Below are 26,400 nucleotides of genomic sequence, written 5' to 3'. Positions count from 1 at the left end.
AGCTGTTAGTTCCTTTATTGTTGATTTTTCCGTGCTCCAGGAGACCCAGTGACCCAATCAGGGCCTTTTTTTAAAACTTAAAGCAACAGCGCTTCCATTTGCGCTGATTGCAAACAGCAATTCTTTTCTTAAAACTCTACAGGGCCGTTTCCTTTTCTTTCTGTTTCTGCAGGTTCTCTTTATTTTCAACTTTTCGCTATGCCAGCTAATTTTTGCGGGTTGCTGTTTTTTCCAACCAGCCAGCCTTCTCCTTTATAACTGTAGCTCTCTTGGGTTGAATTTGAGCATCAGCCACGATCATAATGAATGGCAGAGCAGGCTCAAAGGGCCTAATGGCTTACTCATGCTTCTATTTTCTATGTATGTTTCTGTGGGGTGGCACAGTGGTTAGCACTGCTGCCTCAGAGCGCCAGGAACCCGGGTTCAATTCCAGCCTTGGATCACTGTCCGTGTGGAGTCTGCATGTTCCCCCAGTGTCTGCGTGGGTTTCCTCCCACAGTCCGAAAAGACGTGCTGGTTAGATGCATTAACCATGCTAAATTCTCCCTCAGCGTACCCAAACAGCTGCCAGAGTGTGGCGACTAAGGGATTTTCCCGGTAACTTCATTGCAGTTGTTATATATCAGGTTAGAAACTCCAAACTGCTTTGTGGAGACCACCAAAACCATACGTTTTGCACCTTGAATATGGCTAGGGTGAGAATGATATGTCTCACTTCAGGTGTGATTCAACAACCCACTAGAGAGCTTTTATCAAACAAAGTTTATTTAAGAATATAGTTAACATGTACAGAAAGAAAGTTAGCAATGCCTTTTATCAATTGCAAACAACAAAAACAGAAAGAAAACAACCACAATAATGTATTAACCCTTAATTGAATATTTAAGTTGTTCCAACAAACCAAAACCTTTAATTGGCAAAACCCTTCTCAGAGGGTTAACACAGCATAGATTCAAATCTCACTTGACTGGAATTTAGTTTTTTCAAGGCCTGCACCTGCCCTCCGGAAAGCAAAACGTTGCCTTGACGTAGTCAGCAGAATTTCCAAACAGAACAGGAAGACGGAGAGAGAGAGAGAGAGACTTCAGCTTCTTTCTCGCTTGATGCCCCTGCTAAAACTTAAAACTAAACCGCAGCCTCACAATTCTCAAAACTGAAACCTTAAACTCACTGGAAAGGAAAGAAACTGTCTAAAAACACATGATCTTTTCTCCTAACAATGCAGGATCGTAAAACTTACCCCATAGTAAACATAAACAACCCCCATTTAAGCTATTGACATAGCAATAAAATGACTCATTGTAGTTAGTCTGGCAACAATAATGACATCACTGGAGCTGTGAGCGAAGAAAGCACTGAAACTAGGAGATGCACAAATCATGTCTTAAAACAAAAAACTTTCTTAAAGGTACACTAACATCACACAGTGTTAATGTTAGCCTGCTTGCTACACCAAAAAATAAACTTTAAGTGTGTGTCTGCACAGGGCTGCAGAATGGGAGGTTTTAAAATGTGTGGGGATGAAAGTCTTCATCTGGGATTGGTTGTGTGTAGGTTCAGTGTCATGCCACCTCACTAATTTAAGTGTGTTGTTTCTTTCCTCCCACAGATAATTGCGACAATCATCTTGTGTCTGGCTTGCCTCAGTCAGCATTCCGTTCCTCTTCTGCACTATCTAGCAGTCACAGCCCTGGCTTTGCAAAGTTGAACAGAAGGGATGGTAAGACTCAAGCTTTCTGTTAATGATTGAGCACGTTATTCATCCTCAGCATGTTTACGCATCACCAATGCAAATGAAAATACACGAGTAGGTTATATTTTTCACCGGTGAAGAAACATCTGTCCACGAAATGGATGGGCTGGCATACATCATGTTGCAGAATGCCCGTGTGCTGGTATTTACAGTTGTCACTGCTGTGCTTGTCAAATGCTGTGGTAATGGTTTGTTCCCCAAGGTACAATAGGCTCTGGATTAACAATGATGTATATCTGGTTGAAGCTTTCTCAAAATGATGGCAGAGTGCAGTTCATCAAAGAGGTATTGTACTGAAATCTTTATGATTGTTGCAAGTAGCAAGCTTGCAAACCAACTTGAAGTGTTTCTTTGTTGCTTATCTGAGGAAGGATGTTCTCGGATACCTCTAACTATTAAGTATGTTGTGGGGTAGTCCCTCCAAGGGAATGGGTCAGGTGACCCTGGGTCTGGGGTGATCTGCCTGGGGACCATTTGGTTTGTCATTTGGAGGGTGGAGCGAGTAAGACTGTAATAAATACCTGCATTCCCTGACACCTCTCTGTGGAGTGAGTTCTTGAGGACACTCCACAGCAGTAAAGAATTTAACACTGTACTAAAGCATCACAGTTTGATAATAAGTATCTCACTAGCAGAGTTTCCATGACATTGCTCGCAGAGGTCCAAGGTGAAGGGGCTGAAGTGGGGTGGGAGCTGGTTGTAGAATTACAATTGATAAGTGACTGGAGGCCAGTGACAGTGACGTACCGCAAAGATCCATGCTGGGCCCCCTATTGTTCATCATTTTTATAAATGACATAGATGACTATGTGGGGGGTAGGATCAGTAAGTTTGCCACTGACACAAAGATTGGCCGGGTGGTTAACAGTGAGGTTGAGTGTCTTGGGTTACAGGAAGATATAGACGAGATGATCAAATGGGCAGGTAAGTGGCAGATGGAATTTAACCCTGAAAAGTGTGAGGTAATGCACTTTAAAAGGAGTAATTTGACAAGGAAGTAACTATGAAAGGTCTGACACTGGGAAGTTCCAAAGAACAAAGGGACCTTGGCGTGTTTGTCCATAAATCTCTGAAGGCGGAAAGGCAGGTTAATAGGGTGGTGAAAAAGGCATATGGCACACTCACCTTTATCAATCGGGGTGTAGATTACGAAAGCAGAGAGGTCATGATGGAGTTGTATAGAACTTTGGTGAGGCTACAGCTGGAGCACTGTGTGCAGTTCTGGTCGCCACATTATAGGAAGGACGTGAACGCACTGGAGGGGGTGCAGAGGAAATTCCCCAGGATGTTGCCTGGGACAGACATTTAAGTTATGAAGAGAGGTTGGGTAGGCTTGGTTTGTATACTCTGGAGCAGAGAAGAGTGAGGAGCGACCTGATTGAGGTGTTCAAGATTTTGAGGGGCATGGACAGGGTGGATAGGGAGCCATTGTTCCCCTTCGCTGAAGGGTCAGTTACGAGGGGACACAAGTTAAAAGTGAGGGATGGGACGTTTAGGGGGGATTTGAGGAAAAACGCTTTTGCCCAGAGGGTGGCGACGGTCTGGAATGCGCTGCCTGGGAGGGTGGTGGAGGTGGGATGCCTCACATCCTTTAAAAAGTACCTGGATGAGGACTTGGCATGCCATAACATTCAAGGCTATGGGCCAAGTGCTGGCAAGTGGGATTAGGTGGGCAGGTCAGGGCATTTCATGCATCCGTGCAGATTCGATGGACTGAAGGGCTTCTTCTGCACTGTGGTATTCTGTGATTCTGTGAAGTGTTGGAGAGATGTGTTCAGCAAAACAAAATGGCTCATTGGCGGTCGGCAAGAAATAAATACAACATGTTGCATAAATAAACCCCATTTTTATAAGTGTTGCTGCTTTAACTCAAATAAAACAGGTTTTTCTAAGTTTTGATAACAGTTGTCTTATGTGGTGCTGCCAATCTTTTACTTGTACAGGGAAGACAAGATTCAAGCCTTGGCATGCTTTCCGAATCCCAGTCTTGTTCCCAGTTAAAATGAATTCTAGCAGCAGTACAATGAACAACAGTAACTTATATAGTATTTGAAAGGTAAAACTAAGGCACTTCACAGGAATATTATAAAACAAGCGATGACACTAAGCCACATAAGGAGATGTTAGGTCTGATGAGCAAACGTGGTCACATGGATAGGTTTCAAAGAGTTCCTTAAAGTCAGCATGTTAGGCAAAAAGGAACTCAGGAAAGCTTCTTCAACAGCACCTTTCAAACCCACATCGGCTGCCATCTAATAGATCCGTGACTGCTGAAATGTTCCCCGACTGTGACCACGACACCACACAACCCTGCCACAGCAATCTCTGCAAGACATCGACATGGATGCCATTATCACACGTGAGAACACCATCCACCAGGTACACAGTACATACTCTTGTGACTCAGCCAACGTTGTCTACCTGATACGCTGCAGGAAAGGATGTCCCGAGGCATGGTACATTGGCGAGACCATGCAGACGCTACGACAACGGATGAATGAACACTGCTCGACAATCACCAGGCAGGAGTGTTCTCTTCCAGACGGGGAACACTTCAGCAGTCACAGGTGTTCAGCCTCTGATCTTCGGGTAAGCGTTTTCCAACACGGCCTTCATGACACACGACAACGCAGAATGGCTGAGCAGTAACTGATAGCCAAGTTCCACACACATGAGGACGGCCTCAACCTGGATCCTGGGTTCATGTCACACTATCTGTAACCCCCACGACTTGCCTGGGCTTGCAAAATCTCACCAACTGTCCTGGCTGGAGACAATACACATCTCTTTAACCTGTGCTTGGCCCTCTCTCCACTCACATTATCTGTACCTTTAAGACTTGATTACCTGCAAAGACTCGCATTCCAACCATTATCTTGTAAATTGAGTTTGTGTCTGTACATGCCCTGTTTGTGAACACAACTCCTCACTCCCTGAAGAAGGAGCCTGAGACTCCGAAAGCTGGTGCTGCCAAATAAACCTGTTGGACTTTAACCTGGTGTTGTGAGACTTCTTACAGTCAAGGGATAAAGAAGATTAGATGAGGAAAAAGAGGGAGTCCTATGGAAGACTTGTGGAGGCAACAACACTTCCTCCACGATCATCCTCAATACCGGTGCCCAACAAGGCTGTGTCCTTAGCCCCCCACTAAATTCCTTATATACCTATGACTGTGTGGCCAAATTCCCCTCCAATTCGATTTTCAAGTTTGCTGACGACACCACCATAGTGGGTCGGATTTTAAACAATGATGGGACAGAGTACAGGAATGAGATAGAGAATCTGGTGAACTGGTGCGGCAACAATAATCTCTCCCTCAATGTCAACAAAATGAAGCAGGTTGTCATCGACTTCAGGAAGCGTAAAGGAGAACATGCTCCTGTCTACATCAACAGGTACAAGGTAGAAAGGGTCAGGAGCTTCAAGTTTTTAGGTGTCCAGATCACCAACAACCTGTCCTGGTCCCCCCCATGCCAACACTATAGTTAAGAAAGTCCACCAATGCCTCCACTTTCTCAGAACACTAAGGAAATTTGGCATGTCAGCTACGACTCTCGCCAATTTTTACAGATGCACCATAGAAAGCATTCTTTCTGGGTGTATCACAGCTTGGTATGACTCCTGTTCTGCCCAAGACCACAAGGAACTACAAAAGGTCGTGAATGTAGCCCAATCCATCATGCAAACCAGCCTCCCATCCATTAATTCTATTTACACTTCCCGCTGCCTCGGCAAAGCAGCCAGCATAATTAAGGACCCCACACACCCCGGACATTCTCTCTTCCACCTTCTTCTGTGGAGAAAAAGATACAAAAGTCTGAGGTCACATACCAAACGACTCAAGAATAGCTTCTTTCCTGCTGCTGTCAGACTTTTGAATGGACTTACCTTGCATTAAGTTGATCTTTCTCTACACCCTAGCTATAAATGTAACATTCTGCCCTCTCTCGTTTCCTTCTCTATGAACGGTATCTTTTGTCTGTATAGCACGCAAGAAACAATACTTTTCACTGTATGTTGATACATGTAACAAATAATAAATGAAATCAAATCAAATCAAGATACAGGGGGCTGAAAATAATGGGAGCCCTCGGGGAATATAGAAACTGCAAGGAGGTACTTTAAAAAAAATTAGGAGAGTGAAGAGGAGGCATGAGAAAACATTGGCGAGCAAAATGAAGGAAAATTATGAGGCACAGACCGTTATAACATTTAAGAAGTATTTAGATATGCTCTTGCAATGCCAAGGCATACAAGACTTGGACCAAGTGCTGGAAAATGGGATTTAAATAATTGGGTGGTTGGTCTTTGACCGGCACAGAAGCATTGGGCTAAGGGGTCTTTTTCAGCTGTAGACCTCTATGACTCAATGACTCTATGAGGGCAATGCGGTTGATGTAGTCTACATTGACTTCAGTAAGGCTCTTGTCAAGGTCCAGCATAGGAGACTGATCATGAAGAAAAAGGCCCATGCGATTCAGAGCAATTTGGCAAATTGGATCCACAATTGGCTGAGTGGCAAGAAGAAGAGGGTGATGGTCGAGGATTGCTTTTGTGACTGGCAGTTTGTGTCCATTCATATACCACAGGGATTGGTGCTGGATCCCTTGCTGGTTGTGGTGTAGCTTAATAACTGTGGGGGCGAGGGTGTGATCAGTTACTGCGCAGGTGACATGATAATTGTCGGTATGGTAAATAGCGATTTGGAAAGCCTTAGATTATAGGGTGATGTAGATGAGCTGATCAGATGGACAGAACAGTGGCAAATGGAATTTAACCTGAAAAGTGTGAGGTGTTGCATTTTGGGAGGACTAACAAGGCAAGGAAGTGTACAATGAATGGTAGGATGCTGGTAAGTACAGAGGACCAGAGGGACTTTGAGGTGTGTGTCCATAGATCCCTGAAGGCAGCAGGACAAGTAGTAAAGTGATTAAGAAGGCAATTGCCTTTATTAGCTGAGGCATAGAAGATAAGAGTATGGAGATTATGATGGAGCTGTACAAAATGCATATTGGGCCACGGAGCCTGTGTGCGTAGAATAGGAAGAATGTGATTGCATTAGAGTGGGTGCAAAGGAAATTCACCATGATGTTGCCAGTGATGGAGCATTTCAGCATTGACGAGAGGCTGGTTAGGCTGGGGTTATTTTTCTTAAAGTAGAGAAGGTTGAGGGGGGACCTGATCGAGGTGTACAAAATTATGAGGGAAAATAATAGGGTAGACAGGAAGGAACCTTTCCCTTAGTAGAGGGGCCAATAACTCTGGGGCATAGATTTAAGATAAGGGGCACGAGACTTAGAGGGTAGTGGGAATCTGGAACTCGGTGCCTGAAAGGGTGATAGAGGCGGGGACCCTCACAACATTTAAGAAGCATTTAGATGAGCACTTGAAATGCCATGGCATGCCAGCTCCGGACCAAGTGCTGGGAAATGGGATTAGAGTAGATAGATGCTTGATGGCTGACACAGACACGATGGGCCGAAGGGCCTATTTTTGTGCTGTAAGACTCTGTGACTATGACTCTCAGGGCTAGTCTGGCACCCTGACATCGTCATACTCAAAGAGGCATAGCTTTTAGCCAAAGTCTGAGATTTCATCATCACCATTCCTGTATGCATCCTGTTCCATCAGCAAGACAAACAGACAATGCTAACAAGTGCTGCTTGAGAAGACAATGGCCTAGTGGTATTATCGCTAGACTATTAATCCAGAAACTCAGCCAATGTTCTGGGGATCCGGGTTCGAATCCCACCACGACAGATGGTGGAATTTGAATTCCCAATATATAAAAATAAATCTGGAATTAAGAGTCTACTGATGGCCATTAAAACATTGTCGATTGTTGGAAAAACCCATCTGGTTCATTAATGTCCCTTAGAGAAGAAAATCTGCCGTCCTTACCCAGTCTGGCCTACATGTGACTCCAGAGCCACAGCATTGTGGCTGACTATCAACTGCCCTCTGAAATGGCCTCGTAAGCCACTCAGTTTCAAGGGCAACTAGAGATGGGCAATGAATGCTGGCATAGCCAACGATGCCCATGTCGCACAGATGAATTTTTAAAAAACTTGCTCAGAAAAATCCTGCTCACTGTGTTCATTTGGGTTCCACAAAGGACCACCTGGCTTCAGACCTTGTGCCAAATGTGGGCAAAGGAGCTGAATTTCAGAAGTATTTGACTTATTTGACCCCACATTTGGCTTCAGGGACCCCTAGGTAAAACTGAAATCAATGAGAAGCAAGAGGAACTTTCTCCACTGTCTGGAGTCCTTCCTAGTACAAAGGAAAATGTTTGCAGCTGCCCAACTCCAATGATCTCAGCTTCAGAATATCACTGCAGGAATTCCTCAGTGTAGTGCCCGAGGCTCAGCCAACTTCAGCTGCTTCATCAAAGACCGTCCCACCATGATGGGGTCAGAAATAGGAATGTTTGTTGATGATTGCACAATGTTCAGTTCCATTTAAAGTTCCAGATGCTCTGGTTTCCTCCTACAGTCCAAAGATGTGTGAGTTGGGTTGATTGGCCATGCTAAATTGTCACTTAGTATCAGGGGGATTAGCAGGGTAAATACGTGGGGCTATGAGGATAGGGTATCTATATCCTTGCCATGGAATTGAAATCTTTCTTCCTAGTAATATTCTAATAAATCTTCTCTGCACCCTCTCCAAGCCTTTGAAATCCTTACTAAAGTGTGTGCCCAAAACTGACTTTAATACTCCATGGGACGCCATAGAGATTAAAAAAATAAATGAAATAACTCCCAGAGGCCAGTGTCCCTTCAATAGATTCCCTTTATTTACAAACTCAATTCCACTCCTAAGAGTATAAATCTAGAGTGTTAGTAGCCCTGACACTCCTCGGTATATAGACAGGTGAGACTCCCCTATTGGGCAGTCAATCATTACTTCAATCAGGGAGCTCATACTCTAAGAGGCCAACCCCATGGGCCTCGTTGAGGTCACTATATTAAATAACATAGCTTCCTTGCAGTTTTTCTTCATTTTTGTGCTCTGCTTTTAAAGCTCAGAGTCGCTTATGCCTTTTTAACAGCCTCCTCAACTTGTCTTGTCACTTGCGTATCTCCACAAATCATCCAGTTCCTGTACTTGTTTTAAAATTGTACTATTTAGTTCATTTGCTTTTCATTTTTCCCATCAAGTCTCCTGACGTCTGCTAGGAATCTCTGCACTGTTTTCTGCATTTAGGCTTTGTGTCATCTGCAAACTGTGTTGCTCTTAAGATTTTAAAAAATTCATTCATGGGACATGGGGCATCATTGGCTGGGCCAGCATTTATTGCCTAACCCTAGTTGCCTCGGGGCAGTTGAGAGTCAACCACATTGCTGTGGCTCTGGAATCACATGTCGACCAGACCGGGTAAGGATGGCAGATTTCTTTCCCCAGAGGACATTAATGAACCAGACGAGTCTTTCTGACAATCGATAATTGTTTCATGGTCACCAGTAGATTTTTAATTTCAAACTTTTTTTTATTGAGTTCAAATTCTACCATCCCGCGTGGCAGGATTCGAACCCGAATCCCCAGAACATTAGTGGAGTTTCTGGATTAATAGTCTAGCGATAATACCAATAGGCCATTGCCAATAAAAGAGCAGTGACCTCAATACTCACCCCTGGGCAACAGTCGTGTATACTCCCCTCCATTTTGAAAAACAATCATTCATTGCTCAGCGTTGTCTCTCTCAGTCAACATCTTATCCATGCAGCCATTGCCCGTTAATCCCATGGAGGGTTCAAATTTGCAAATAGTAAAGGTGACCAAGAAACTGTCAGATAATCGTTAAAAGCCCAACTTTAAGGAAATTTAAGGAAACTTACCCAGTCTGGCCTGTATATGACTGCCAACTCCACATCATGACTACCATCGACACCGCAAACTGCCGGCTCCAAGTGGAGAGGATCTCCAAGACATCTCCACTGTATGTGACTGCCAGCCACTGGAATGATTCTCTTGGATATTTCTACCGAACAACGTTGTGGGTGCCCCTTCAAGGACTGCAGCTACTCAAAATGAGAGTTTGCCATCACATTCTCGACACATGGGGCGACACATTGGCACAGTGGTTGGCACTGCTGCCTCACAGCACCAGGGACCCGGGTTAGATTCCCGACTTGGGTCACTGACTGTGTGGAATTTGCAAGTTCTCTCCGTGTCTGCGTGGGTTTCTTCCGGGTGCTCCGGTTTCCTCCTGCAGTCCAAAGCTGTGCGGTATAGGTGGATTGACCATGTTAAATTGCCCCTTCGTGTCAGGGGGACTAGCAAGGGTAAATGCATGGGGTTATGGGGATAGGGCCTGGGTGGGACTGTGGTCGGTGCAGACTCTATGGGCCGAATGGCCTCCTTCTGCACTGCAGGAATTCTATTCCATGATTTACTGATTATCAATAAATAACGGCCTTTCCTGCAAATGCCCAAATACCAGGAATGAATATTTTCTTTTAAAAAAAAGATGATCAGATTAAGAATGCATGTTTGCAAATGTTCCCCATAGCAATCAGCATCTGACAATTAGACAACAGGGTTTGCCCCAGTTTCAAGGTGGAGCAGAGGCAGAGCCTGTTATTTTGCATTCAATTTTGATTTATAATGTATTATTCAAAGCATCCAAATGAGAATTTTGCAAAAGGGATCATCAATTATTTGTATGTAACACACGTCCCAGTCTTCCTTTATTCTAATTTGTCTGCAGACAGCGTGTGTGTTTATTAAATATAAACTTCCCCAGTGAGCTGTGTGCATGTTTCCCGGTGTTTGCATCTCAGTTTCAATTTCTTCACTGTTGGCACTATCCATTGTGTTCATTATTTGGTTACTCCTGAGTTTTGTTCCCTCTCCATCTGTTCACTCGGGCTGAACCCAGTCGTGTACAAGCTGAATATTTTGAGATTCAAAACCTACATTCTGCTCAGCATGGTATCATAGAATCCCGATACTACAGAAGGAAGCTATTCGGCCCATCGAACCTGCACTGGCAACATTCTCAACCAGGCCCTATCCCCGTAACACCACGCATTTACCCTGCTAATCCCCCCGGCACTAAGGGGCAATTTACCATGGCCATTGAAAGGATAATATTAAACTAGAAAGAGTGCAGAAAAGATTTACGAGAATGCTGGCGGGACTGGATGGTTTGAGTTATAAGGAGAAGCTGGATAGACTGGGACTTTTTTCCCTGAAGCCTGGGAGGCTTTGGAGTGAACTTATAGAGGTTTATAAAATAATGAGGGGCATAGATAAGATAGATGGTCAACATCTGTCCCCAAAGGTAGGGGAGTCTAAAACTAGGGGGTATAGGTTTAAGGCGAGAGGGCAGAGATACAAAAGGGTCCAGAGGAACAATTTTTTCACACAGAGGTTGGTGAGTGTCTGGAACAAGCTGCCAGAGGTTGTAGTAGAAGCAGGTACAATTTTATCTTTTAAAAAGCATTTAGACAGTTTCATGGGTAAGATGGGTATCGAGGGATAGGGACCAAATGCGGGCAATTGGGATTAGCTTAGTGGTTAAAAGAAAAGGGTGGTATGGACGAGTTGGGCCGAAAGGCCTGATTCCATGCTGTAAACCTCTATGATCTAATCCACCTAACCCGGACACATTTGGAGTGTGGGAGGAAACTGGAGCACCTGGAGGAAGCCCACACAGACACGGGGAGAATGTGCAAACTCCACACAGACAGTGACCCAAGCCGGGAATCTAACCCGGGTCCCTGGCGCTGTGAGGCAGCAGTGCAATCCAAGGTAAAACTTCCATGAGGTTGGGTTGAGATTTTTTGTGGAGTGCAGTTCGGCCTAAACCGGTCAAACTAGATTGAGGAATTTCAGGTGGGAATTGCACCTAACGCAAATTGGGTTTCCGTGATCTTTTACTCATTGTTCAAAAAATGTCGGAATTCTCCAGCCTCGTATGCACCACTCCCACTGCCGACGAGATCAGGGAACTTGGCGCTCAGCCAAATCTCCATTCGCTGCAATGGGACCAGAGAAGCCGAACCACAGACAAGCTGGGAGAATTCCAGTCATCACAATGAGAGCTAAACCTGCCCGGAAAATTGAATTGCTTTCCAGAGCAAGTTTCTGCTAAATGGTGGGCCCTCTAACTGAATTTTAAAAATTAGGCTAGTTTCTTTTTGGTGGAAGGGCACAAGTCTGCACATTTGAAAAGCCTTTAAATGTATGTTTTAATGTCTAAGGAACTGAGCACTGTACATAGAATCATAGAGTAATGCAGCACAGTTGGGCCCTTTGACACAACAGGTCCATGCCGACCATGGTGCCCTCCCAGCTAGTCCCAATTGCCCGTGTTTGGCCCATATCCCTCTAAATTCTTTCCCATCCATGTACTTATCCAAATGCTTTTTAAATGTTGCTATTGAACCTGCCTCAACCACTTTCTCCGGCAGCTTATTCCATAATCCATGGCTATGCTATGCACATCAATGGAACTACAAGTGGTTGTTGTATAGCATTTTTAAATGTCATTGTCAATCATTTAACATTGGTTCACTCACAGCTGGCACCACTACACATTTCTCATTAAATATGTTTCCTTTGTAATAAATAAACTTTCAACTGCATTAATAAAACTGCACTCAGTTGTCATTGTCGGATAGGTGATCTCTTAGTTCTTGGAAGTAAAAAAAGTTTTTAAAGTTTATTTATTAGTCACAAGTAAGGTTTACATTAACACTGCGATGAAGTTACTGTGAAATTCCTCTAGTTGCCACACTCTGGCGCCTGCTCATATCAATGCACGTCATACCAGCACGTCTTTCGGACTGTGGGAGGAAACCGGAGCGCCCGGAGGAAATCCATACAGACACGGAGAGAACGTGCAAACTCCACACAGACAGTGACCCAAGCTGGGAATCGAAGCCGGGACCCTGGCGCTGTGAGGCAGCAGTGCTAACCACTGTGCCACCGTGCCACCTAAGTTCACCTCAATTAAAGTTCACAGGCCTGGCTCTGCATGTCCTTGCTTATCAGCATTCATTGTGACACCAGACAGCTTACAGAATTCTGCCTTAGACCACTGATGAAGACCAAGAGAAGTAGCGCTACTAACAACAGCACTTCTCCTGAGCTACATGCCGCTCCATAGGACAGAAGGCATGGATAAACTCCAGTTTGAGAAGATGAGACCCACCAGCACCAGATGGATCACAGTGGTTAGCACTGCTTCCTCACAATGCCAGGGACCTGGGTTCGATTCCAGCTTTGGCTGACTGTGTGAAGTTTGTGCGTTCTCCCCGTTTTCATGCAGGTTCTCTTCAGGTGCTCCGGTTTCCTCCCACATCCCAAAGATGTGCAGGGTAGGTGGTTTTGCCATGCTAAATTGCCCATTAGTAACCATAGTTGCATAGGTTAGGGGGATTAGCAGGGTAAATGCATGGGGTTACGTGGATAGGACCTGGGTAGAATGTTCTGTTGGAGAGTTGGTGCAGTCCCGGGCCATCCCTGAACAACATGTTGCAAGATAGGCCGGTCTGTGGAATTGGTAAAGTAATAATCCAAAACAAATTATTGGCAAAACCCAATTTGGATTTAAAGAAGGCTATTGAGATATCTCTATTGTTGGAGAATGCAGAGAAAGGGGCTCAGGAACTACAGGAATGTCGGAATGTCAGAAACGTCAGATAACAGTGTCCTCCGATTTGGGGGAGCGAGCTCATGCAACGTCCATCCCTCAACTGAGAGCGATGTTATCAGTGAAATATCCCAGCATTCTTGGCAGCAGCTGAGCCCGAGTTGTGTCACCAGGCAGTCAAAGGAAGTCAAGAAATGCCTTCAGACTCCGAGGTGGCTTAATTCCAGAAAGTTGTAGATGCCAGATGGCAGACTATTGCAAGTGCTACAGAAGACCACAATCGAGGATAAGATTTAGGGACAGTCAAAACGTGTGCCCTTGGAGAAAAGTAGTGGACAGAACCTTCCAGAAATGTCCACAACCAGGGACAATGCAACTAAATTGCATCTCCACGACAAAAGTTGCCCCCATAATGGTAGAATTTGTTAGTAAATGGCTACCCATTAAAAATGCTAGTGGATATAGGGATGTGGACTCCATTATTGGGGAACAGACCTATAATCACCTCTGAACTGGTATTCAGCCCCTGAATATAGAATGCACAAATGCCAGACTGGCCACCTACACAGGGAGACCATTGCAGATAAAAGGCTTCACAGCCACCCGAATGACTTATAGGCAGCACTCGGCTTGACTTCCGCTGCTTATTGTTGGGGACAAGGTCTTGGCTCGGCATGAAGAAGCAATGTCCAGCATCCATACACACCAAATTGATCAAATGTTTATTCGGCTACAGGATTTGCCCTCCCACAATGACGGCAATTGCCCTACAGGATTATTAACAGTATGGAGACTTCAGACAAGATTAAACTTACTTTTCCCAAACATCGTAGGGAGGCTGGAGTTCCAACTGGAGGCCGAGAAGAGGAACCATGATTAGAGTGTCTTGGAGCATGCAAACAGGCCATTCGGCCCAAGTGGTGCATGCTGACCATGGTGCCCTCCCAGCTCATCCTAATTGCCCGCGTTTGGCCCACATCCCTCTAATTCTGTCCCATCCATGTACTTATCCAAATAGACAGAACATTTAACACCGGTGACCCAGTCCATTTGAGGTACTTTGGGGATGGCCTCAGTTGGATCCCTGGGATTATAATGGAGGAAACAGGGCCCGTGTCTTCTAAGGTCCAATTGCAGGACAAACTTGTCAAGATACACCTTGACCATTTCCACTGACCAAAAACTCAACTGGACTTACCACATAAACAAAATAGCTACATGAGCAGATCAGAGGCTAGGAATAATGTGGTGAATAACTCATCTCTTGACTCTCCAAAGCTTGTCCACCATCTACAAGGCGCAAGTCAGGAGTGTGATGGAATACTCCCCACTTGCCTGGATGGGTGCTCGAACAACACTCAAGAAGTTTGACACCATCCAGAACAAAGCAGCCCGCTTGATTGGCACCACATCCACAAACATCCATTCCCTCCACCACCGACGCTCAGTAGCAGCAGTGTGTACTATCTACAAGATGCACTGCAGCAATTCACCAAAGATCCTTAGACAGCACCTTCCAAACCCATGACCACTTCCATATAGAAGGACAAAGAATGTAGATACATAGGAATACCACCACCTGCAAGTTCCCCTCCAAGCCACTCACCATCCTGACTTGGAAATATATCACCGTTCCTTCGCAGTCGCTGTGTCAAAATCCTGGAATTCCCTCCCTAATGGCATTGTGGGTCAACACACAGAACATGGACTGCAGCGATTCAAGAAAGCAGCTCACCACCACCTTCTCCAGGGTAACTAGGGATGGGCACTAAATGCTGGCCAGCCAGCGACACCCATGTCCCACGAATGAATAAAAAAGTGCACCTGGACCACCTGAGGAGTCTCCTTGCCATTCCTAAGGAAGAAATATGTGGTTCAGCCATTCTGACCCCCCCCCCAAAGTCCCTTTTCGCTAGAAATCATCACATTGACGGGTTTGACTCATCATTCTGGCCCACCCCCCCTCCACCACCCTCTCTGGTTGAGAACTCTGAATTGGAAAGTTAATACTGTGGAGAGAGAAACAGAATTAATGTTTTGAATCCAATATAACTCTTCTTTGGAACAAATCTGTTTCTCTCTCGACAAACCTGTTGAGTTTTCCAACATTTTCCTTTTAGTTCAGATTTGCATCACCTGTCGTATTTTGATTTTATTTGTGATAACGCCGTGCCTGAGTTAAAAGCCTGAGGAAAAATCACATCAATGGTTTGTGACCGACTACTTGCTCTGTGAGTTTGTGCCTGCATTAAATTCCATCCCAATTAAAGCCTGGCATTATTTAAATTGCTTTGGAGCATCCTGAGGCTGTGAAAGGGGCTATATAATTGTACACTCTTTCTTCTGTGTCTCAGTAAACAGTGTGAAGACAGCTCAGTCAAATATATTCCACAGGCCTGGAGTAAATTCCTTGGCTACTTGAGTGTTGTTAAGTGTGGAGAGTTATTGAGTAGGGAATGCCATTGCATCCTGTTCCATCAGCAGGTGGGACAGTATAATTCAATGAGGAAACAATGCTTTGTTCTTGTACAGGACTTTTAACATAATGAAATGTCCCACGGCAACTTACACAATAGAAAGAGATAAATGGTAAAAGATTTGGGATTGTATCAAAAGTACTTTTTTAAAAAATCATAGGGCTTTAAATGAGAGGGAAGGGAAGCAGCAAGGTGAGAGGATTGAGGGAGAATCCCAGGGGTTTTCTTTACTTCGTTATGGGAGATGGGCCTTATTGATAATGCAGCATTTATTGCCCATGCCTAGTGGGAAGGTTGTGGGGAGCCTTGTTCCTGAATCTTTGCAGATTGTCTGATGAATCAAATCGCACCGTTTTGGTCTTTGAATTCAGTTTAAATAAAAGGCTGGTGTTCGTAAATGTGTTGAATTTGTCATAAAAGCTCTCCTGACACACACTACTGTCCTTAAAACAATTAAATCTACCATCCTGACATGCGACATCAGTCCCACAAACCAGTGTGCCGGTCTCATTAGTCTCATTCTGCTACCCTGTTGTGTGATAGCACTGTGGGTGCCCCTTCCTCATACAATCTGCAAAGGTTCAAGAACCTTCAAGGTTCCCCACCACCTTCCCACTACAACTAGGCATGGGCAATAAATGCTGCATTATCAATGAGGCCCATCTCCCATAACCAAGTAAAGGAAACCTCTGGGATTCTCCCTCAATCCTCTCACTTTGCTGCTTCCCTTCCCTCTCATTTAAAGCCCTATGATTTTTTTTTAAAGTACTTTTGATACAATCCAAAATTTTTTATCATTTATCTCTTTCTATTGTGTAAGTTGCCGTGGGACATTTCATTATGTTAAAAGTCCTGTACAAGAATAAAGCATTGTTTCCTCATTGAATTATACTGTCCCACCTGCTGATGGAACAGGATGCAATGGCATTCCCTACTCAATAACTCCCCACACTAAACAACACTCAAGTAGCCAAGGAATTTACTCCAGGCCTGTGGAATATATTTGACTGAGCTGTCTTCATATTGCTTACTGAGACACAGAAGAAAAAGCGTACATTTATATAGCCCCTTCCACAATCTCAGGATGTTCCAAAGCAATTTAAATAATGCCAGGCTTTAATTGGCTGTGTAACAACACCAGGTTAAAGTCCAACAGGTTTATTTGGTAGCACGAGCTTTCGGAGCGCCATTCCTTCATCAGGTGAATGGGTGAGTGGTGTTGTGAGACTTGTTACTGTGCCTACCCCAGTCTAACACCTGCATCTCCACATCATGGTGACCACCGACACCGCAAACAGCCGGCTCAAAGTGGAGAGGATCTCCAAGAAGATCACGCATATCGACACCCACTCTCCTGATGAAGGAGCAGCGCTCCGAAAGCTTGTGCTACCAAATAAATCTGTTGTGAGACTTCTTACTGTGCCTATCCCAGTCCAATGACGGCATCTCCACATCTTAATTGGCTGTATAGAGCCACAGAGACATGAAGAAGCCTGGCCCTTAAACCCAATATGCAGCATGATGGTTTTTACCTCATGAACCTGGTTTAATCTCTTATGTTCAGGAATAGATCTCTTGTTGGTGATGAGTAATTAATTACTTGATAATAAACAGCATGAAAATGTCCTTGACTAAGTCAATGAAGACTACAATGCTACAATCCCAGAGGAAGACTTGACAAACTCCAATACCATTCCTCTGCTGCTGAGAACCTTGAAGACAAAATTCCTCATACCGGCCCATAGTTTGGCTACAACAGATGGTTTGGAAGACTGGGATGGAGTAATGAATGTTGGATAACTACTGGTGCTAATAATTGGTCATCATTGATATTTGGCCTGTGGGTTTCAATTTAAGTTTCCCTTTATTCTTTGGCCTTGTAAATGAGCACCACTTGCAAAGGCAGCATTTATTGCCCGTCCATAAAAGCCCTTCCGAAGGTGGTGGTGAGCAACCTTCTAGGGATGGGGCAGTCCATGTGGTGTAGGTACACCCACAGTGCAGTAAGAGAGTTCTGTGTTCTCAGCAATGATGTAGAATGGTGATATGGTTCCAAATCAGGATGTTGTGTGTCTTGGAGGGGAACTTGCCCTTGTCCTTCTAGGGGTGAGAGCTTGTAGGTTTGGACAGTGTTGTTGAAGGAGAGAAAATTTGAATGGTTGCAAATTCTTAATATCTGTAGCCATCAGCAAATGTCAGGGTCAGGATTCTCCGATCTCGTCCGTACCTTCCCCCTCTGCCAGTGAGGATAGAGAATGGAGAACCAGCCTGAAAAACATGCTCGGTCGGTGCATTGGCCATGATAAATTCTCCCTCAGTGTACCCAAACAGGCGCCGGAGTGTAGCGACTCGGAGATTTTCACAAGTAACTTCATTGCCGTGTTAATGTAAGCTTACTTGTGTCAGTAAGAAATAAACTTGACGCTCAGCCAAAACTCCATTCACTGCAGCGGCAACAGAGGATCCCAGTCGCGGTCGAGGTCAGTGGTTTTGGCGCAGATGTTTGTGGTATGCTTCACAACAGCTGCACACTTAACATCAGCCTACAGCTATACAACTTGTGGTGCTGTGGTTCTATGTAAAATGGTAGTTGTGCTTGCACTGATTGACATTCTGTGTGGCTGTCCTCGGGCAGTCTCTCCCTTAATTGATTCCAAGATAAATTGACTAAGACAAAGTTCATGGATTGTAAAAGAATCTTAAACACCTCGCCCTGATACGGATTTAATTCATCAAGCAACACCTTAATTTCCATTGCAGGACACTTTTAAATATATCACTTCAAAAGAAAGGTTTACCAAGTGCTTGATCTAAAATGTCCAGAAGTACTTTCTGTGCAATTAATTCCCTCTGATCCAGTGGCTGCTGGGTAAACATACAATTTCTCATTCACACCTTTAAGATTTTTCAAAAGAAAACAAACTTGGAAAAACTGAATATATTTCAGTGTTTTTAAAAAGGTGTTGATTTAGCTGTGGAAAGTGCAGTGCCATAAAGGTATTTTAAACTGAGTCATGGTGTGTGAAAAGAATGTGAAAAGAAGCAATTAAAATGTGGCCTTTTATGACTGAACTCAATTCTGGTTGCTGGAGTCAAGTCTTAGCAGAACACTTGGCTGGGCAATGAAAGGAAAGAATCGAGTAAGTCGAAACCCTTCGGTCACTGGAAAACTCCTGTCAAATGGTCTTAATGTGGGAGTGCTCGGAGTAAGTTTGTAGAATTTATTAGGATGCGACCCGGACTTGATGGTTTGAGTTATAAGGAGAGGCTGGATAGACTGGGACTTTTTTCTCTGGAGCGTAGAAGGCTGAGGTCTATAAAATAATGAGGGGCACAGATCAGCTAGATAGTCAATATCTTTTCCCAAACGTAGGGGACTCTAAAACTACAGGGCATAGGTTTAAGGTGAGAGGGGAGAGATACAAAAGTGTCCAGAGGGGCAATTTTTTCACACAGAGGGTGGTGAGTGTCTGGAACAAGCTGCCAGAGGCAGTAGTAGAAGCGGGTACAATTTTGACCTTTAAAATGCATTTAGATAGCTACATGGGTAAGATGGGTATAGAGGGATATGGGCCAAATGCGGGCAATTGGGATTATCTTAGGGGTTTAAAAAAAAGGGAGGCATGGACAAGTTGGGCCAAAGGACCTATTTCCATGCTGTAAACCTCTATGACTTTAATTGATTACCTGCGCACTTAGAATAAACTAGAATGGGACTTGCACAGATCCAAGATGAAGTTGGCCAAAAAAAGAGAACTTAATAGGCAAAAATTGAAATTTGCTAATCTTGATTTTTTTTTTGCAGCAGAATGGTGTCAATTTGGTCTTATTTCATGGGGTTACGTTCAACACCTGGAGACTGTAACAGTCTCCTCATCAGGATATACAAGGAAACAATATAATGCCTATTTGCTGATCCTTTGGGGAACTGGTCAGAACTGAAAATTCTGCTTCCTAACCAATCGCCGTTATATGGTCTGTTGGAGACCACCAACAGCATTTTTGTTCAAACGCATACTGACTTTGCAGTATTACAGTCCCATGTTTAACCCCCCTCTTTATCGTTATTCATTCATAGAAGGTTGTCTTCACTGGCTAGCCCACCATTCATTGCCCATCCCTAATTTCCCTTGAGAAGATGGCGGCAAACTACCTTCTTAAACGCTGCCATCCATGTGATGTAGCTACACTCACAGTGCTGATAGGAAGGCAGTTCCAGGATTTTGATCCAGCAACAGTGCAGGAATGGCGACATATTTCCAAGTCAGGGTGGTGATTGGCTTGGAGGGGAACTTCTAGTTTGCGGTGTTCCCATGTGTCTGCTGCCCTTGCTCTTCTAGATGGTAGCAGTCATTTGTTTGGAACGTGCTGCTCCAGGAGCTTGGTGAGTTTCTGTGGTGCTTCTTGTAGACAGTACACACTCCTGTCACTGTTCATCGGTGGTGGAGGGAAACTATGTTTATGGATGAAATATCAGCCAAGTGGGCTGCTTTGTCCTGGATGTTGTCAAGCTTCTTGAGTTTTGTTGGAATTGAACAAATCCAGGCAAATGGAAAGCATTTCATCATGCATCTGACTAACCCTTGTAGATGATGGACAGACTATGGGAGTCAGGAGGTGAGTTACTTCCATAAAATCCCTACAGTGCAGAAGGGGACCATTCAGTCCATCCAGTCTGCACTGACTCTCCGAAAAAATATCTTACCTATCTTGGGAACTCCACACATTTACCCCGCTAATCTACCTAACCTGCACATCTTTGAACTGTGGGAAGGAACGGAGCACCCGGAGGAAACCCACACAAACACAAGGAGAACGTGCAAACTCCACACTGACTGGAACTCCTGAGGCTGGAATCAAATCCAGGTCTCCAGTGTTGCGAGACATCAGTGCTAACCACTGTGCCACTGGGTGGCCCATTGCCTCAGGAGTCCAGACCTGACCTGCACTTGTAGCCACAGTATTTGTACAGCTAGTCCAGTTCAGTTTCTGGTCAATGGTAACCCCAAGGATGTTGATAGTGGGAGATTCAGTGACATTGAATGTCAAGGAATGATAATTAGATTCTCTCAGTGATCATTGCCTAGCACAAATGTTACTGACCACTTGCCAGCCCAAACTTGGATATTGTCTGGCTTTCGCTGCATTTAGACATGGACTGCTTCTCTATCCTTGAACCCACTTGAGGGTCACTGCTGGCATGGCGGCCCAATGGATTGCCACAGCAAGGGTGAGTGCTGAACCCCATTCAGCATGCTCCCCCATATCTCCCCCAGATCCTCCTATTTCCAGCACCCTGCATGCTTCCAGCTCCTGACCCCCAAGCACCTCCTTCCTTTCCCCCCAATGAGCCCCACTGTGTTTGCCCTCTAAGGGTCACCACCTGATTCTCTGCATGAGTCACACCACCATTTATTTCATGGTTCCTTCTGTCTCCGCAGTAGAAGACCGAGCACAACACTCGTGAGAGGGCAAAGACAGGGGGTGGTGAGCCAGACCTCCAGGTCCTCACCCCGTCCGAGGAGCGGGCGCTGGAGCTCACCAGAGAAGGGGAGACGCGGGCTGTCAGTGACAGCATGGTCAGTCTTCCATCCAGACGTGAGCACCTGTCATTCCTACACTCACATTGAGGCAACTTCTTGGGGGCATGGGTTTCGGGTGCAAGGGGCAAGGTGTAAAGGAGATGTATGAGGCATTTTATTTGCATTGAGAGGATAGTGGGTGCCTGGAACTCACTGCCCAGGGAGGTCATGGAACGGAAACTATAGGGACATTTAAGGGGCATCTCTACAGCTGTCTGAATGGGATAGGAACAGAGGCATATGGGGGCAAACAAATCAGATGGGCAGCCTGGTCGCTACAGGGTTGGATGTCCGAAAGGCCTGTCCCTGTGATGTAATTGTCTGGGTTCAGTGTTCTATGTTCAAGGGAGCCATGTGATTCATGCGTTTGGCATCCCGGATTCCTCTCCCTCCCTTACATTTAACCTTGTGTCCTGTGTTTCAGGGACAGATCCTGACTCTCCAGGGCCTTCTGGACCACAGGCCCCGGCTACAGCTCCCATCTATCCTGGGAACGGTAGCTCGGATGAGTCCTCAGAGGACATGGGTGAAGGGACCTCTGAGGGTGGCACCGTTTATCCGTCAGCTTCTACCTCACAAATCACCATCGCAGAAACAGACACGTCAGTGGGTCCAGTTAGTGTTGAGGCTTCTGGGTCACTCTCTGGTGAGCACGACACATCTGCTGATGTACATCGGGTGGAGGAGGAAACGTCCGAGGCCTCTGGCATGCGGGGGCCTGCTGGAGGCGAGGACTCAGCTGGCCCCAGGCTACATGCTGGGCCTCTGAGATCACTTCTCCCTCAGCTGCTGGAGATGCAGCAACAGAGCCAGGGAATGCAGGAGGGGCTGACGGCCACACTGGACCAACTGCGAGGCTGCTGGGAGAAGTCCCAACGCTTTCAGGCGGACCAGCTATTGCTTGTCATGCGTGCTTCCAATGCCAACACTGCAAGGGTGGCGTCTGCAGTGGAAAGCCTGGGGCAGGGGATCCTCACCATGAGTGGCAGGCTCCAAGCAATGGCCGAGTCACAGCAGGCCACAGCGGAGGGACTGAGCAGGCTGCTTGAGATTCTGCGGCCCATGGCTGAGAGGCTCGAGAGCTTGCAGGAGACCCAGAGGGACAGCACTGAGACACAGCGGGCAATGGCAGCAACCCTTGAGAAGGTGGCCCAGTCTCAGAGGGCCACGGCTGAGGGCTTGCAGATCATGGCCTCGTCTCACAGGGCACTTGCTGCGGCCATTGAGAGATGGCCCACGACTCAAGTGGCCATCGCGGAGGGGTCGACCACCATGGGTAGGACTCAGGTGGTCCTCCAGGACTGGCAGTGCCAGGTGATGCCAGAGCTTCTGGAGCTCACTGCAGAAGCACCAGTGTCCCATGGATTGACCCAGGGGCCAAAAGGGACCCCAAGAGAGGAGGAAGGGTGTGAGCCCACGCCGGGGCCTTCCAGCCAGCAGACTGTGGCTATGGCAACACCTTCCGACTCACCCCTTCCTGACACTGGGGCATCTCAGGGGCAGCAGGATGAAGAGGGTGTCATGGAAACATCCCAGACACCTGGAAGCCGGCCAGGGACCTCAAGGTCCATGGCCTCCAGAGGACGCCCGCCACGCACATCACTGGCCACGGGGTGAGGTCGGCAGCTGGCCCCCTCCACCTCCGATGTACATTCTGGGGAGTCACTGAGGCGTAGTGTGAGGCAGCGTAAGGTGAGGAAGTTGTAGTTGCACTGAGATGGCACGGGGGTGACGGGCTGCACTCGTTAGAAAGGACTGTCGGCACCTTAGTGTTTTCTTGTCACAAGTTTCTGTGTTTCACCAGCTTATCTGAACAGCTTTATTGTAAATAAATGCTTTTTCTCCACAACCACCTGCGAATAGGTTGTTTCGAATAGGATCCCTGCCCCATTGACGATCACCCGATGGATGCCTCATGGTGAGATCAGTTGGGGTGGCCCCTCAATGCGGTGTCACTGAGAAAAGGAAGCCATTGGTCTCTCATACCCCACGAGCGATGACCTCCTGTTCCCCCAACCCACCCGCCCCAGGGCCCTGTGTGGGGGTTTCGGATCCCTTACCCACTAGACAGGCGTGGGCCCAGGTGCCAGCGTGCATGTGGATCTCAGGCAGCAGTCAGACTGGTTTGCACCAGGGCATCATCAGAATGGTGCTGAGCGAGTCGTCATCACCCTCCTGCCTGGAAAAAATATTGCGAGCACAGAGTACCCAGGCCCAGCACTCTGGTGTGACAATGTGCAGGGTAAATGGAAGGCATTTTTCGGGGGTGGGGGGGGAATGGAACCCACAATCACCATCCCCTAGCGACTGAACCGCCTGGTTATCAGAGCCTCCCTAGCCACCCTCACATGCCTCAGCTGCGATGCCAGCCCTGCACCACCTGGCAGGTGTTCCACGGTGCTCTCATCCTCCCCTTCCTCCTCCTCCTGCTGGTCATCCTCGCCAGTGACGGCCGGCTGGTCATTCTCCACGTCCTCCTCCTCCTCCAAGAGGTCACCTCGCTGCAGAGCCAGATTGTGCAGGGCACAGCACACCACCACTATGCAGGAGGAGATCAGGGGGCTGTACTGGAGGGCCCTTCCGGATCGGTCCAGGCACCGGAACCGCATCTTGAGGAGTCCAATGGACCTCTCTACTGTCGCGCGGGTGGCTACGTGGGCCTCGTTATAGCGGGTCTCCGCCTCGGTCACAGGCCTCCGCACAGGCGACATCAGCCATGTCCGAAGCGGGTAACCCATATCACCCAGGAGCCACCCCCGCAGCCTGGGCTCCTCCTCAAATGCTTGCGGGATGTCCGCTCTCCTTATAATGAAGCTGTCATGCACGCTGCCTGGATGTCTGGTGCAGACGTGCATGATGGTCATGTTGTGGTCATACACGATTTGTATGTTCAGGGAGTGGAACCCCTTCCTATTGACTAACTGTCGTGGATTCTGTAGGGGGGCCCTGAGGGCGACATGGGTGCAGTCGACCGCCCCTGCACATTCGGCATCCCCGCAATTGCAACGAACCCTGCAGCCCGGGCTTCCTGATGGGCCTGGTCCAGGTTGAATCTGATGTACTGCCCAGCCCGGGCAGACAGGGCTTCAGTGACCTGCTTGACACAGGTGTGGACTGAGGACTGAGAGATGCCACGGACATCTCCGCTCGGGCTCTGGAAGGTGCCAGTCGCATAGAACTTCAGAGCAGCTGTCAATCTGACAACCGCTGAGAGTGGGTGCCCCTCCCCTGCATCCTAGGCCCCAGGTCCTGCAACAGGTTGCACAGGTGTCGCACGGTATCCTTTCGGAGTCGGAGACGTCGGCGGCACACGGTGTCCGACATCTCCTCGAAGGACACTCGTGCACGGAGCTGCCGGGGTCTCTGCTCCCTCCTTCTCCGAAGCCCCCGCTCTGGGTGGATGGCGGCCACCTCCTGCCTCTGATGGTCGTCTCCCTCCCATCCTGGAAGTGGTACGGCCCGAGCCTCCTGGGCCCGCAGTTCTTCCTCCATGTCCTCCTCAGCTCCAGCAGCAACCAGAAGAACAGCAAGATCGATTGGTTGCATTGCAAAAGCCATCTCGTCATTCTGAAGCGGGGGGGCGGGGGGGGGGGGGGGGGGTCGGCGGGGGGGATGAACAAATGTTGGAGTCATGCCATGCTGCTTGCCCCTCACACACCAACAATCACAGCCTCCCCCCATGCCCCCCAATCCCCCCAGCCACATGCTCCACACAGTCACAGCACCCCCATGTCCCCCAATCCCCCCAGCCACATGCTCCACACAGTCACAGCACCCCCATGTCCCCCAATCCCCCCAGCCACATGCTCCACACAGTCACAGCACCCCCATGTCCCCCAATCCCCCCAGCCACATGCTCCACACAGTCACAGCACCCCCATGTCCCCCAATCCCCCCAGCCACATGCTCCACACAGTCACAGCACCCCCATGTCCCCCAATCCCCCCAGCCACATGCTCCACACAGTCACAGCACCCCCATGTCCCCCAATCCCCCCAGCCACATGCTCCACACAGTCACAGCACCCCCATGTCCCCCAATCCCCCCAGCCACATGCTCCACACAGTCACAGCCCCCCCATGTCCCCCAATCCCCCCAGCCACATGCTCCACACAGTCACAGCCCCCCCATGTCCCCCAATCCTCCCAGCCACATGCTCCACACAGTCACAGCCCCCCCATGTCCCCCAATCCTCCCAGCCACATGCTCCACACAGTCACAGCCCCCCCACGCCCCCCCAATCCCCCCAGCCACATGCTCCACACAGTCACAGCCCCTGGTAACATTGAGAGGCTGCAGCAGTGCTGTCTGCAAGGGCTTTGTGCACATCCTTCAGCCTGAAGTGAGCTGCGGTGCTAGGACCCAGCAGCACCGCAGGACCCGAGATCAGTGCTGAGACTCGGGTCCGTGCTGCCGGACAAACATCGGAGATCGTGCACAGCCACAGCCCCCCCTCCCCCCCCCCCCCCACACACTCGCAGAGCCGCCACCGACCCGAGACAGCGAAATGGCTGCAACAACAGGACACCCGTGAGTAGCGGAGAACTTTCGGACGCCATGCACCTATCTCCTCGCCAACCCTCACTGAGGAAGTGCCTGATTCAGACTTTTATTCCGCAGGTCCCTAAAAGCGCGGTTCCAGATTGGTAAACACGGTGGTAAAGGGGGAAATGCTGATAGAGTTGGGCGGGCAGTTCATTAATTCAATTTAAATGCATGCAAATGCATTTAAATCGTCGTTGCGCCCGATTTGGGCGCGGAACGGATCCCCGCCATTCGCGGGTCTCGGTAAAGTGGCGATCTGCGCGGACGCGGTTGCAGATCGCGATAAAGGCCTCACACCCGACTTTACCACGATTTCGCGCCCGAAAACGGGCGCAAATTGTTGGTAAAATCGGGCCCTATCTATCTGTCTCTGTCTGTCTGTCTGTCGATCAATCAGCACAGCAACACCTCGTGCCACTGCAGGCGAATCAGATGTATTTC

General features: G+C 47.5%; 1 protein-coding gene across 1 annotated transcript in view; it reads left to right on the top strand.

Annotated features, from left to right (window-relative positions):
* The first annotated feature begins 1,219 nt into the window (after window positions 1-1,219).
* Window positions 1,220-26,400, top strand: part of LOC144504123 (contactin-associated protein-like 5) — a 922,207-nt gene continuing 897,026 nt past the window's right edge. The window contains exons 1-2 of the mRNA XM_078229299.1: window positions 1,220-1,229; window positions 1,610-1,720. Of these exons, the coding sequence (XP_078085425.1) occupies window positions 1,220-1,229; window positions 1,610-1,720 (121 nt within the window). The remainder of the gene's footprint in view (window positions 1,230-1,609; window positions 1,721-26,400) is intronic.

The sequence above is a fragment of the Mustelus asterias genome, chromosome 14 (genome assembly GCF_964213995.1).
Source record: "Mustelus asterias chromosome 14, sMusAst1.hap1.1, whole genome shotgun sequence".
NCBI classification, from domain to species: domain Eukaryota; kingdom Metazoa; phylum Chordata; class Chondrichthyes; order Carcharhiniformes; family Triakidae; genus Mustelus; species Mustelus asterias.
Note: the sequence above shows the minus strand (reverse complement) of the source record. Positions and strands in the feature narration are given on the sequence as shown.